Source organism: Salvelinus sp. IW2-2015, unplaced genomic scaffold, assembly GCF_002910315.2.
Source record: "Salvelinus sp. IW2-2015 unplaced genomic scaffold, ASM291031v2 Un_scaffold701, whole genome shotgun sequence".
In the NCBI taxonomy this organism is placed as follows: Eukaryota; Metazoa; Chordata; class Actinopteri; order Salmoniformes; family Salmonidae; genus Salvelinus; species Salvelinus sp. IW2-2015.
In genome coordinates this window covers 63,694-79,657 of record NW_019942598.1, presented here as the reverse complement: position 1 = coordinate 79,657, position 15,964 = coordinate 63,694, and the positions used below count along the sequence as shown (strand labels likewise).

Genomic DNA, 15,964 nt, shown 5'->3' with positions numbered 1-15,964 from the left:
CTTTTGGCCGATGTGAATCTGAACGAATAGATTTGAAGATAAAAGAATATTGACAGCTCTGTGGGGCTACAGTAGGATAGGATGAAGAATTGATAGATGAGGAGGGTTAATAACCTGTCTAGGTTCTCTACTGGAGTAGGACTATATGATCCTATAACAATTGGTGTCACTATCTTTTTAACACCAAGAAAACAATACATCTCAATATCAAACATGCAGATATTATTGTTCAGATACACACCGGCAATTTGGGTTGGGTGTGTCAACGGGTTCTGTTAACTCTGCTAGTGAGCGGCTGGCTGGTTAACACTGGGTTAAACATGCATGTAATGGACATTAACAACTGTTTTTGCGATATTATATAGAAGGACCATTGTCTTTTTACATTATGTTCATTTTACGAACAATTGGATCCAATTATTTGAACAGACTGGGCTGAAATGCATTTGCTGTGATTATCTTAATATGAACATGAATCTATAATTTTGTGCTGTTATTATTATGTTCTAATATTATTATTATTATTAGGCTATATATTATTTCATTATATTTTCTCTTTTTACCGCGCTCCCCTTTAAGAAGCACCCTCATAGACATGCAATATACCTGTTGGGCTTTGTTTGAATGTGTGAGTGAAGGGTAGCAGTATTGAGTTAGGTTCTCATGGGACGGCCAACATTTCCCTCTGGGCTACGCTAAACGGCGGCCAACGGTTTGCTTCGGACAAAGGGTGTCATGGTTCAGGATGGTGTTCTAATGGTCTCAAGAACAACAGACCTCCCAGATGTGGGGGGATTTTATAGCGGGTGTAATATTGGAGGACTACACAGTTGCAGCTACAGTAATGCTTAACAGTGCAAATATTATGGTACAGTTATATGGACACTCAATCATCAGGTTAATTTTTAATGGTACGTTTACAACCATTTATTATGGTAAGTATAACTGAAACTTGGGTATCATTATGGTAAGTGGGGAAGTAGTATTGCCAGTTACAATTGTAATGGCTTAGCAGATGATTAAAAAAATACAACACATTTGTACCTGGCTAAAAGAAAAAATATATAATATCTAATGTTTACAGGAGACTCTACAACAACTTGTGTGGAAAAAAGGACGGGGAGGAAAAAATATATTTCTGTCATGAAAAAAGAAACTCAAAAGGGGTGATGATATTAATTAATAATTATTTAGATCCGAATGTGCAAGTTGTCAAAACAGATCCTCAAGGAAGATGGATCCTTTTAAATATGCTATTGGACTATAAACAGATTTGGCTAATGAATCTATATGGTCCAAATAATGATGATCCACACAAATGACTGTACTATTATGGTGGGAGATTATAATACAGTGTAAAGTACCTCAATGGACCGTATTGGAAATCCCACTACAAACTATTACCCTCATGCACTTCGGGAAATTACGAATATCATGGACACATTAGAACTAGTGGATTAAAAATCCTGACCTGGTGAGATATACATGGAGGAGGCTTCATCAAGCTATTCGTCTTGACTACTTTCTTCTCTCTGGTTCCAAACGTAAAACAGGTTCTGATAGGGGGCAGAATGACGTCAGACCATTAAATAATTGGCTTCCACATGACTCAGAAATTCAACTTGAGCAAGGAATTGGAAATGTAATCAAAGTTTACTGGATGACAAACTGTTTTTAAGCTCGACAAATGTGTTTATTACTGACTTTTTCCTGCATAACATAGGTACAGCAGATCCCCCTTATTGTATGTTACACTTTCAAATGTGCCTCCAGAGGTCATGCAATTCAATACTCATCTTTAAATAAAATAAAATGTTGGTCAAAAGAGTTCATATTAAGAAAGGAAATTGAGGAAATAACAGTACAGATGGATAATAAGGGAAAAAATTAAAATAAATGGAGTAACTTATTCAGGAAGTAACAAAAGTAATATATTACAACAATAAAGCAAACTGGATGGAAAATGGGAAAAAAAGTTAACAAAATCTTTTTGAATCTTAAACATAGAAATGCTACCAATAGTACTTTACAGAAACGTTTTACAAATGGAGTCATCTATGATTAATGAAATTGTATTTTGAAAGAGGAAGCAAAATACTTCAAGAATATGTCATCTTTTCAGTCTCATCCATTTCCACTAACTGAAGTTAACTGTAAGGATTGTTTCCCCTGGTGTCAAATTAACACTGGACAGAAAGACTCATGTCATGGCCAAATTGCAGAGGAGGAACTTCTTGGTGCAATGCAGCCTTTAGGCTAATGACACCTCCAGGGCTGGTTTGCATACCAGTTGAGATATATATCAACCTTTTTTCGATGTACTCAAAGTACAGTACCCAGGACCCAGGACCCAGGAGATAGGTATACAGATCCAGTCCACCTAATAAACTGGAGGCCTCTTACACTTCAGTGTTGTGATGCAAAAATCCTAGCTAAATGCATAGCGCAAAGAATTAAAAAGGTGTTATCCGATATTATTCATCCTGATTTGTAACGCCAGACGCTGGGAGTCGAGAAGCAAGTACAGCACCGGAGAGGGGGAGCGGGAGTAGACGTGACATGAACAGACAGGTTTTTTTTACATGGAAGATACAATGGAGATAACATAGTAAAGTACTTGGAACAACAGAACACTATGAAAAACCTAGGATGCCAGGTCTGGTATTCATAGCAGAATTTGAAAAGGCTTTTGATAAAGTAAGAATTTATTTATAAATTCCTGGACTATTTTAATTTAGGACTATCTCTTATACAATGGGTTAGAGTTATGAAATGCAACTCCAGGTGTAAAATGTATAATTAATGGCTACTTTTTAGAAAGTATTCAACTGTAAAGAAGCGCAAAAGAAGGTTGTCCACTGTCGGTGTATCTATTTATTATGGCAATCGAAATGTTAGCTATTATTAAAATCAGATCCAACAATAAAATATAGGAACTAGAAATCCAGGGCTTAAAAACAACGGTATAATTTTGCAATGATGAGTCAAGTTCTCTTAAATACGTAATTTGGATCCCTGCACAGCCTCACAGAGGATCTAGATCATTTTTTTAAACCTCTGGATTACAACCAAACTATGATAAATGTACCATTATTCATATCCCTAAATAAATAATTGAATGGTTGATTAATTCCTTATCATATCCCAGTTTACCTACTTACTTATGGCCCTGCCTACGCCAAACGATATGTTTTTAAAATTATATGAGCAAAAAAATATTTCACTTTATTTGGAATGGCAAACAAGATTAAATTAAACGTGCTTATTTATATAATAAACATGAGTTCGGAGGGCTAAAATGATTAAATATTAAAGCATTAAACCTCTCACTAAAAGCATCAGTCACACAAAAGTTATACTTAAAGCCGAACTGGTTCTCTAGCAGATTAGTAAGAATGGCTCACCCATTGTTGAAAATGGACTTTTCCCCTTTATCCAGATGACAACCTCTCACTTTCAGTTGATTCAGGTAAGAATATCACCCTTTCTAAAACAAACCATACAACGCTGGTTGCAATTCCAGATTCATCCTCCAGAAAAGACAGAACAAATATTTTAACAAATATTATGGTTTAACTCAAATATACTAATTGATCGAGGAAAAATATACATTGTTTAAGGAATAAATTAATTATCTTTATTAATGAAATTATGAATAGGAATGGTGGAGTTATGTCACACATGCAGCTAACAAAAATATACAACCAACTGATTACAGCATTACCGCAAAAATGGAAGAGGCAAGTGGAAGGGGGAGAAAATAGGGATCCTATTCTATGGAAGAAGGCTTATTCCCAAACTGAACTGATACACAAAACAACTATTGATTCAAAACTTAAACTTTAAACTATTCTACAAAATTCTTGCCACCGCCTAGTGAATGTTATGTATATGGGGCATACAACCATCTTATATCTGCAGATTTTGCTGCAAAGAGACAGAATCATAAAATCACTTATTCTGGTATTGCCGATATGAAGGTGGTTTCTGGTCACAGGTTCAGGAGTGGCTGAAAAATCACAACATTTACCTGAAACTAACCCCACAGGTAGGACTGTTGGAAGATTTGGATGGGAGCTTGTCTTATCAATAACACTTCCTATATTAAATTCATTATAGTCCAGATGGAATGTGACTTTTCTGCTGAGAATTTGCTTGAATTCCAATCTAATTTGTTTTCTGTTGTTGTGTCGACAGGTGCTTATCGTGTGTCTGTGAAGACAGGAGGTTCCATCACCATCCCATGTCGCTATGATCTGAAATACAAACCACATGGGAAAGACATGTGTAAAGTAGGTCACTGGCGAATATGCTCCCCTGACCCTTTCAAGAGCACAGATAAGGCCTCAATCTCTGATGACATCAACAAGCAAACAATCACTGTGACCATGACTGATCTGGAGCCAGTGGACTCTGGACGTTACGGGTGTTTTGTGATCAATGGTGGATCAGATGTCATGATAGAAAGATTCCAACTATCTGTCTCTGCAGGTAAGATCCCTGTAACTCTTCCATATGATTACATGACTGGTGTTCTGGTTTCATTTACTGGTATCACTATTATTGTTCAAGTTGACATGAGGGGTGTTGGTATATGTCTACTTTCTGTTCTCTATACATCATATCATCATTATGATATTAGTGGTCAGTTGTTACAAAAAAACACTTGATCACTCAGGACCTTCTTTGGTGTCTGTACCTCTGTGTTCAGGTACTCCAGAACTCTATGTGGACCAACAGGAGGTGACTGGAGTTGAAGGAGGGAGTGTCATTATAAATTGTTACTATAGGAACACTGGAAATAGGAAGTGGTGGTGCAGGATTGATGGTAGTGGCTCCTGTGTGGAGAGGAATTCTGGGACTACAGAGGGAAAATCAGTGACCCTACAGCAGACCACTGATGCCCCCAGAGGAAACATCTTAACGGTGACTATGAGTGGACTGAAGATGGAGAACACCGGCTGGTACAGGTGTAGAGTGGGAGACCTTATGATGCCTGTTCACATCACTGTCAGAAAACAAACCACCACACAAAGTACCACCACTATGACCAGTGAGTTGAGAGCAATCAGATTCTGTAGAATTAAGTATTAACCTGGTTTTATCCAGTATTGCTGGCTGATCATCTAAAACAAATTGATAGTAACCTGATTTAGAGCTTTTGGGAATAGTTAGTGGTCCTACCATTGGTTTGAACTCAGCAGTACTAATACTAAATTAAAATCCACATGTTGGGGTAAATTAAATAAGCTAGGCAAGAAGGTCATACTGTAGCTTAGCAACAATATGTAGCTTAGCAACAATATCTTGTTATAGTTCAGTCTACCCTGTGTCTCTCTGGTACACCAGTCATAATACCATTTGTGTTTTTACCACACAGCAACTAAAGCTCCAACCACTGAACAATCATCTTTCTCTCCAACTGCTGAGCCTGTTCAGACTGACAACACAGTCCAAGGACCTGAGGGGGGCAAGGAGAAGGACACCATGAGGTAATTATCACTCATTCAGCTGTATTTCACACTTACTCTTCCAAATGGATGACAATAGAAATATGAAGAAAGGTAACATTTTCTGTTTTTCACACTAGAGTTTAGGGCACAGAAATTCCCTCCTAATATGTTTTCACACCGTGTATAGGCCAAGACACTTATAGAGACATTTACCACTTCCTCATATCTCTGTGGTTTGCAGAAGTAGCAGCATTCTATTCTATTGTCAAGTTTCACACATAAAAGGTGTGAAGAGCTGAACAAATGTTTCCATTTAGTCATAGCAGCACAAACAAATAAATGTATCTGTGATGTTTTCATAGAATTTATTTTACAATATACAGATTTTCACTGTCAGTTCCGTAGATCTAAACGTCCTACTGATTCCTCTGGGCATGTTGGTGGTGGTGATGGCTGGTGTCCTACTGTTAAATATACACTGGGTGGTTTGAGCCTTGAATGCTGATTTGTTGACAGCCGTGGTATAGCAGATCACATACCACTGGTATAGCAGACCGCATACCACTGGTATGACAAAACATGTATTTTTACTGCTCTAATTACATTGGTAACCAGTTTATAATAGCAATAAGGCACCTCAGGGGTTTGTGGTATATGGTTAATATACCATGGCTAAGGGCTGTGTCCTAAGAACAGGGCAGTCCTTAGCTGTGGTATATTGGCCATATGCCACACCCCCTCGGGCCTTATTGCCTAAATATACACTGCCTTTAGAAAAGGGAAATCTTCCCTTTACAATTCCCCTTAAAAAAATGTTTTATTGCAGCAATTTACAGAGGAACTTGTTCTAAATCTTTTAATTCTTCTACAGATGGAAAACAACATTTTTCTACCTGCCAAAAATTGGTAATGCTGTGCTTTTCATCCTGTGCACCATCATTGCTGTTGTGAAGTTCAGGGTAAACTGGATCCGTGGTGAAACTAAAGATGAGTAGAAAACAGATAGGTCTCTCTGGTGAGACCAAGGGGCAGATTTACTTTGTTTCATAGTTGATCTTAATTACTGAATCATAGTCTTACTGTACTATTCTGTATGAATTATATGTTAAAAATGCATGCCTTGTTAATAAACTATCAAATCTATCAGGATATTGTTAGAAAGTTGTGTCTCTGCCCAAATACATTGTTTCTGAGTTGTGTGCTTGCAAACACCATATACGCTTCAACTGTTAATGATTAAGCATAAATTCAAAACATTTATTTAAAAAAGGTTAACTATTCAATACCCAAAATGTGGAAATCAGCATACTGTATGACCCTTCAGATGTAGATAACTATAGCCCTATTTCCAAGCTCCGACTAGACACGACACTAGACACTAGGTGGTTGCTACTCAAAGTCCACAGGGCCATCACCCAGTTAGGCAAGACTGCCTTTTCCCATTGTGCACCAGAGGCATGGAATAGTCTGTAAAGTATGCTTCACCTAGACATTCTAGTGCCCCTCAGTGAGTTTACAACTCTGGTCCAAAACTCTATTCAGGAGGATTGTTAATGTTTCTTCGGGCCGTTCTTCCTTTGTCCTTGATTTGAGCTTCGAAAAGTATTCAGACCCCTTGACTTTTTCCACATTTTGTTATGTTACAGCCTTATATTAAATCGTCCCCCCCCCCCCCATAAAAACCTCTATAATGACAAAGCAAAAACTGGTTTTTCTAAATTTTTCTAAAATGTATAAAATAAAATAAACAAATAAGTATTCAGACCCTATGCTCAGTACCTAGTTGAAGCACCTTTGGCAGCGATTATTTCTCCCATTCTTCTCTGCAGATCCTCTCAAGCTCTGTCAGGATGGATGGGGAGCGTTGCTGCACAGCTGTTTTCAGGTCTCTGCAGAGATGTTATATCGGGTTCATGTCCAGGCTCTGGCTGGGCCACTCAAGGACATTCAGAGACTTGTCCCGAAGCCACTTCTGCGCTGTCTTGGTTGTGTGCTTAGGGTTGTTGTCCTCACTTTCATCTGGTGTCTTGGACTTGTGATTTCATGATATTTAGATGCTAGTATTTAGATGCTAGGTATTTAGTATTAGATGCTAGGCGATGCTAGTCAGCTTTTTTACTGATGAGGGTGCTCCCGGATCCGGGATGGTGACTCGTGAGAAGTTAAAAAGTAACAATATTTTGGAGATTTTGTTTTCATTTAAGCTAGAGTGAGCGGGAAAAAAAGCAAATTCTAAACATAGCCATTCTCACTAATTTGTAAATAAAGCCAGTCTGTTATTTAGAATTATTTATTTCTGGAGAAACCTAACTTGATTATTTAGCAGACCTCACTTGCTTATATTCAGTCAACACAAATTTTAAGAATATCATGGAATATTTGAACATTTTCGTTTCTCCATGCTTGTTTCAGAGCAGCGCGAAATGGTCCACAGCGAGAAGGATATATATTCTGTGCCCACTCGTAGTATCACTCTTCGGTTACACGTCCTTGGAATAGCAGAACATCATAATGGGCAGGGCAGCCCTTCCTGTGCCTGGTGAGCAGTTGGTCAAGTTCTGTTGTCAGAAGAGGAATGGAAATGTCAGGGTGAACCGAAGACCTGACGAACCCGCCACGTACTGTATGTTCACTCTGCCTGTCGGAGGTGGAGTTCCAGAGCTCACGGGTGCCTGCATGGATTGCGACTCCATCTCGATCCTTGCCCTTTTCAATGCGTGAGTGAGTCAATGATTCCAATGATTCGTCTGACAAACAAAGAACTTTGTGTCCTGCAGGCCCAGGCATGGATCAAAGCTGGCGAGACATTCAATAACGTCATCTTCACAGAGGAATCAACCGTTGCCCTTGAGCAATTTGCTCAAAATTGCTACAGAAAAAAAGGAAGATGATCAAGAAGATTAACGAAAGCATAATGTGTCATGACTTTCACCGAAGTCGGTCCCTCTCTTTTGTTTGGGCGGCGTTCGGCGGTCGGCGGTCGATGTCACCGGCCTTCTAGCCATCGCCGATCCACTTTTAATTTTCCATTTGATTTGTCTTTGTCTTTCACACCTGGTTTCAATCCCCCAATTACTTGTTCATTATTTAACCCTCTGTTCCCCCATGTTTGTTTGTGAGTAATTGTTTATTGTATTGCGGTCCGTATTTGTGGCCTTGCATTTATACGACGTGTATTGTAATATATTTGAGTAAAATTGTTTTCATTACTCATATCTGCTGTCCTGCGCCTGTGTCACGCCCTGGCCTTAGTTATTTTTGTTTTCTTTATTATTTTAGTTAGGTCAGGGTGTGACATGGGGGATGTTTGTGTGTTTTTGTCTAGTCAAGGGTGTTTGTAGTGTCTAGGGGGTTTTGGTAGAGTTTATGGGGTTGTGTTCAGTGTAGGTGTCTAGGTATGTCTATGGTTGCCTGAGTGGTTCTCAATCAGAGACAGCTGTCTATCGTTGTCTCTGATTGGGAGCCATATTTAAGGCAGCCATAGGCATTAGACAGGTTGTGGGTAATTGTCTATGTCTAAACGTTAGTAGCTTGTGTCTGCACTTTCTTTTTGTAGCTTCACGGTCGTTTGTTGTTTTTGTTAGTTTGTAAAAGTGTTTCGTTTCGTGTTCATCTTCTCACAATAAAAAGGAGCTGGTGTAGCTGGTGACTCATCTCACCAGCTACACACAGACGCTTTACATAAAGATGTTAATGTCTATAAAATGGTGCCGGAAGAAATGGCAGCAGTTTTACGGGCGCCCAACCAATTGTGCTATTATGTGTATTTTTTCGCGTTATTTGTAACTTATTTTGTACATAATGTTTCTGCAACCGTATCTTACTGCAAAAAAGAGCTTCTGGATATCAGGACAGCAAACACTCACCTCGGATTAGACAAAGATTTTTTCTACAACAAGGAGGACGCACAAGACATTCTCCATACACCCCACAGGGCCGACATCCCCGTTTTTTGCAAGAGGAAGTGACACAGGTACAGAGGACAAAGAGCCGGATGCCTGGTCAGGACCCGGAGAAGGCGAGTGGGAAAACTGCCGTTATCGTCAATACTACTCGCCAACGTGCAATCATTGGACAATAAATTAGACGAGGTACGATCATCAAAAACTGTAATATCCTTTGTTTCACGGAATCGTGGCTGAATGACGACATGGATATTTAGCTAGCGGGATATACGCTGCACCGGCAAGATAGAACAGCGGTCTGTGCATATTTGTAAACAACAGCTGGTGCACGAAATCTAAGGAAGTCTCTAGATTTTGCTCACCTGAAGTAGAGTATATTGTGATAAATTGCAGGCCACACTACTTGCCTAGAGAGTTTTCAGCTATACTTTTCGTGGCTGTTTATTTACCACCACAGACAGATGCTGGCACTAAGACCGCACTCAGTCAGCTGTATAAGGAAATAAGCAAACAGGAAACCACTCACCCAGAGGCGGTGCTCCTAGTGGCTGGAGACTTTAATGCAGGGAAACTTAAATCAGTTCTACCAAATTTCTATCAACATGTTAAATGTGCAACCAGAGGGAAAAAAGTTCTAGGTCACCTGTACTCCACACACAGAGACGCGTACAAAGCTCTCCCTCGCCCTCCATTTGGTAAATTCGACCACAACTCTATCCTCCTGATTCCTGCTAACAAGTAAAAATTAAAGCAGGAAGCACCAGTGACTCGGTCTATTAAAAAGTGGTCAGATGAAGCAGATGTTAAACTACAGGACTGTTTTGCTATCACAGACTGGAACATGTTCCGGGATTCTTCTGATGGCATTGAGGAGTACACCACATCAGTCACTGGCTTTATCAATAAGTGCATCGAGGACGTCGTCCCCACAGTGACTGTACGTACATACCACAACCAGAAGCCATGGATTACAGGCAACAAAAAGGATAGAGCTGCTGCTTTCAAGGTGCGGGACTCTAACCCGGAAGCTTACAAGAAATCCTGCTATGCCCTGTGACGAACCATCAAACAGGCAAAGCGTCAATACAGGGCTAAGATTGAATCATATTACACCGGCTCTGACACTCGTCTTATGTGGCGGGGCTTGCAAACTATTACAGACTACAAAGGGAAGCACAGCCGCGAGCTGCCCAGTGACACGAGCTAAATCACTTCTATGCTCGCTTTGAGGCAAGCAACACTGAGGCATGAGAGCATCAGCTGTCCGAACGACTGTGTGATCACGCTCTCTGTAGCCGACGTGAGTAAGACCTTTAAACAAGTCAACATACAAGGCTGCGGGGCCAGACGGATTACCAGGACGTGTGCTCCGGGCATGTGCTGACCAACTGGCAGATGTCTTTACTGACATTTTCAACATGTCCCTGATTGAGTCTGTAATACCAACATGTTTCAAGCAGACCACCATAGTCCCTGTGCCCAAGAACATTAAGGCAACCTGCCTAAATGACTACAGACCCGTAGCACTCACGTCCGTAGCCATGAAGTGCTTTGAAAAGCTGGTAATGGCTCACATCAACACCATTCTCCCAGAAACCCTAGACCCACTTCAATTTGCATACCGCCCAAACAGATCAACTGATGATGCAATCTCTATTTCACTCCACACTGCCCTTTCCCACCTGGACAAAAGGAACACTTATGTGAGAATGCTATTCATTGACTACAGCTCAGCGTTCAACACCATAGTACCCTCAAAGCTCATCACTAAGCTAAGGATCCTGGGACTAAACACCTCCCTCAGCAACTGGATCCTGGACTTCCAGACGGGCCGCCCCCCAGGTGGTGAAGGTAGGTAGCAACACATCTGCCACGCTGATCCTCAACACTGGAGCTCCCCAGGGATGTATGCTCAGTCCCCTCCTGTACTCCCTGTTCACCCACGACTAGATGGCCAGGCACGACTCCAACACCATCATTAAGTTAGCAGACGACACAACAGTGATCACCGACAACAACGAGACAGCCTATAGGGATGAGGTCCGAGACCTGGCCGGGTGGTGCCAGAAGAACAACCCATCCCACAACATAACCAAGAATAAAGAGATGATTGTGGACTACAGGAAAAGGAGGACCGAGCACGCCCCCATTCTCAAAGACGGGGCTGTAGTGGAGCAGGTTGAGAGCTTCAAGTTCCTTGGTGTCCACATCAACAACAAACTAGAATGGTACAAACACACCAAGACAGTCGTGAAGAGGGCAAGACAAAGCCTATCCCCCTCAGGAAACTAAAAGGATTTGGTATGGGTCCTGAGATCCTCAAAAGGTTCTACAGCTGCAACATCGAGACCATCCTGACTGGTTGCATCACTGCCTGGTACGGCAATTGCTCGTTCTCTGACTGCAAGGCACTACAGGGGGTAGTGCGTACGGCCCAGTACATCACTGGGGCTAAGCTGCCTGCCATCCAGGACCTCTACACCAAACGGTGTCAGAAGAAGGCCCTAAAATGTGTGAAAGACCCCAGCCACCCCAGTCACCCCAGTCATAGACTGTTCTCTCTACTACCGCATGGCAAGCAGTACAGGAGTGCCAAGTCTAGGACAAAAAGGCTTCTCAACAGTTTTTACCCCCAAGCCATAAGACTCCTGAACAGGTAATCAAATGGCTACCTGGACTATGCCCCCCCCCCCCCCCAACCCCTCTTTTTATGTTGCTGCTACTCTCTGTTTATCATATATGCATAGTCACTTTAACTACACATTCATGTACATACTATCTCAATTGGGCCGACCAACCAGTGCTCCGCACATTGGCTAACCGGGCTATCTGCGTTGTGTCCCACCAACCCCTCTTTTACGCTATTGCTACTCTCTGTTCATCATATATGCATAGTCACTTTAACCATATTTACATGTACATACTACCTCAATCAGCCTGACTAACCGGTGTCTGTATGTAGCCTCGCTACTTTTATAGCCTCGCTACTGTATGTAGCCTATCTTTTTACTGTGGCTTATTTCTTTACTTACCTATTGTTCACCTAATACCTTTTTTGCACTATTGGTTAGAGCCTGTAAGTAAGCATTTCACTGTAAGGTCTACCTACACCTGTTGTATTCGGCGCACGTGACAAATACAATTTGATTTGATTTGGTTGATGAATAAATGCTGTTTTGAGTTAGAAATGTAACACTTCAGAGTACTTAACCATCTAATACATTGCAAATTGAGGGATTTTCACAACAGTAGCCGGGCTGTAAAAAGTCCATTGTCCTGCTAATAGGAAACATTTGCATGATGGTCTACATTCTTCATTGTAACCACAATGTCACACATAATTTGTATCTACCTTTCCAATTACTTTAAGAGTTTGGGATTTACAAATGTGAGCTTTTAATTATTAGTTACATTGTTTTAGTTTAAATGTGCAGACTGTTTTTCAATAAATAATTTTTTTTTGTAAGATGCTAGATTTTTGACCAGTTGCAATTGTAAGTAGGCCCAATAAAAAATATCCTACTTCTATTAGGCTGTTAAGCATCATAACTGAACTGGCTGAGGTAGGCTATTTTATATAGGTCTAGGCTCCAGAGAAATAGACTCCAATTAAGCCCTCTTGTTGTTTGTGAAGTCAAATTAAAATGAAGATTATTGTTGAGATGAATTGCTTGACTGATGTAGGTTTTCTCAATCTGTTGGTGAGCAACACTTGCATAACAAGTACGTATCTCTCATGTCGCACATCAAATTGAAACATTGTTATTCTCTGCGGAGTATTTTATTTGGTGCGGAGAAAGTGTCCACTTTAGGCCGGGGATTGTAGGCCTGTTAAGGGAAAGCTCTAGTGTAAATCTCTGTAATATGGTTATCTTCCATATAGGGTTCTAGCGTGATCTTCCCAGAAGAGTGTAGCCTACTGCCTATAGAAATATAATGACTACGAGGGCAGTTTCTAATTAGCAAAGCTGGTCTCATGAATTGCAAAGAGTTATGGGATATTAGAACCCCGTTGTCTTAACCTTGTAATCTTCAACCTACATGTTAACTAGCTGGCTAGATGGTTTTTGTTTTTTTCCTGGCATTAGCTTAAATTGCAATTTTATTTCACCAACCTTATGATCTGCTTCAGACCGCTTGCGTTCTGCCTAAGCAGCGTAGCTACAATGCTTGAGCTGGTCCCATGGTTGACTCAGAGCAGTAGATCCTCTGCATTATTGTGACTCCATTGTCTTAACCTTCCCATCTCAAACCTAAGCATGGGTACACTCAAAATGTCTGACAGTTAGTGGAGGCTCCTCAGAGGAGAGTGAATTTCATAAAAATAGTGAAACATTAAAGGTATCCTTTAAAGATATATATACAGTTGAAGTTTACATACACCTAAGACAAATACATTTAAACTCAGTTTTTCACAATTCCTGACATTTAATCCTAGTACAAATTCCCTGTCTTAGGTCAGTTAGGATCACCACTTTATTTTAAGAATGTGAAATGTCAGAATAATAGTAGAGAGAATGATTTATTTCAGCTTTTATTTCATTCATCACATTCCCAGTGGGTCAGAAGTTCACATACACTCAATTAGTATTTGGTAGCAATGCCTTTAAATTGTTTAACTTGGGTCAAATATTTTGGGTAGCCTTCCACAAGCTTCCCACAATAAGTTGGGTGAACTTTGGCCCATTCCTCCTGGCAGAGCTGGTGTAACTGAGTCAGGTTTGTAGGCCTCCTTGCTCGCACACGCTTTTTCAGTTCTGCTCACAAATTTTCTATAGGATTGAGGTCAGGGCTTTGTGGTGGCCACTCCAATACCTTGACTTTGTTGTCCTTAAGCCATTTTGCCACAACTTTGAAAGTATGCTTGGGGTCATTGTCCATTTGGAAGACCCATTTGCGACCAAGCTTTAACTTTCTGACTGATGTCTTGAAATTTTGCTTCAATATATCCACATAATTTTCCTCCCTCATGATGCCATCTATTTTGTGAAGTGCACCAGTCCCTCCTGCAGCAAAGCACCCCCACAACATGATGCTGCCACGACTGTGCTTCACGGTTGGGATGGTGTTCTTCGGCTTGCAAGCCGCCCCCTTTTTCCTCCAAACAGAATGATGGTCATTATGGCCAAACAGTTCTATTTTTGTTACATCAGACCAGAGGACATTTCTCCAAAAAATACGATCTTTGTCCTCATGTGCAGTTGAAAACCGTAGTCTGACTTTTTTTATGGGGGTTTTGGAGCAGTGGCTTCTTCCTTGCTGAGCGGCCTTTCAGGTTATGTCGATATAGGACTCGTTTTACTGTGGATATAGATACTTTGTAACTGTTTCCTCCAGCATCTTCACAAGGTCATTTACTGTTGTTCTGGGATTGATTTGCACTTTTCACACCAACGTACGTTCATCTCTAGGAGACAGAACGAGTCTCCTTCCTGAGCGGTATGACGGCTGTGTGGTCCCATAGTGTTTATACTTGTGTACTATTGTTTGTACAGATGAACGTGGTACCTTAATGCGTTTGGAAATTGCTCCAAAGGATGAACCAGACTTGTGGAGGTCTACAATTTTTTTCGGAGGTCTTGGCTGATTTCTTTTGATTTTCTCATGATGTCAAGCAAAGAGGCAGTGAGTTTGAAGGTAGGCCTTGAAATACATCCACAGGTATGTACACCTCCAATTGACTCTCATGATGTCAATTAGCCTATCATAAGCTTCTAAAGCCATGACATCATTTTCTGGAATTTTCTAAGCTGTTTAAAGGCACAGTCAACTTAGTGTATGTAAACTTCTGACCCACTGGAATTGTGATACAGTGAATTATCAGTGAAATCATCTCTCTGTAAACAATTGTTGGTAAAATTACTTGTGTCATGCACAAAGTAGACGTCCTAACCGACTTGCCAAAACTAGTTTGTTAACAAGAAATTTGTGGAGTGTTTGAAAAACGAGTTTTAATGACTTCAACCTAAATATATGTCAACTTCAGACTTCAACGGTATATACTGTATATATATATATATATATATATGTTTTTTTCCAGAACATTAACCGTGCGTGGGTAGATACATGTGTAGGTAGATGTGGAAAGACAGATGCAAATGATTTGTTGCAAGTTGGGGGGAGGGAGGGTTCACACCTAGCTCAAATTGGGGGGGTTCACATCTATTAAACAATTCTTTAGTAAAGGTTGAATAGTCTATTGTTCAGCTAATAGCCCATCCTGCTTGTGAAAACTAATAATAATACTTTTTCCCCCTTTCCATATGTTATTGATTCCAACTGATAAAGTGTTTTTAGTCACAGTCGGCCCCAACCCCAATTAATACATTTGGGCACAGTCAATAGCGTGCTGGACTTCGGGCTAGAATGTTGAGGGTTCGAAACCTGCTCCCTGCATGTTTTATTACATTAGTATGCCGGTCTCAGAGCAAATAGCCTGGATTGTTACTCCCATCTGGTTCCTGGCTCTCTTTCACGTGTCATTCAGCATGCTTGTGGATGTACTGTTTTTTATTCTGTATATATGAATTACAAATCAGCCTTTACTTAAACCATGTTTCTCGTCTATTGCATGGTTACAATGTGTAATCATTGATGTCCCATGAG

At 40.5% G+C, this 15,964-nt stretch overlaps 1 protein-coding gene across 1 annotated transcript; it reads left to right on the top strand.

The window, feature by feature from the left end:
* Window positions 1–4,197: 4,197 nt before the first annotated feature.
* LOC112068765 (CMRF35-like molecule 5) lies at window positions 4,198–6,596 on the top strand (the record flags this gene model as incomplete). The annotated part of the gene is made up of 4 exons (XM_024135963.1): window positions 4,198–4,491; window positions 4,712–5,053; window positions 5,381–5,492; window positions 6,325–6,596. Coding segments are annotated over 4 exons (872 nt in total), but the record flags the coding sequence as incomplete, so codon positions are not given.
* Window positions 6,597–15,964: the final 9,368 nt, after the last annotated feature.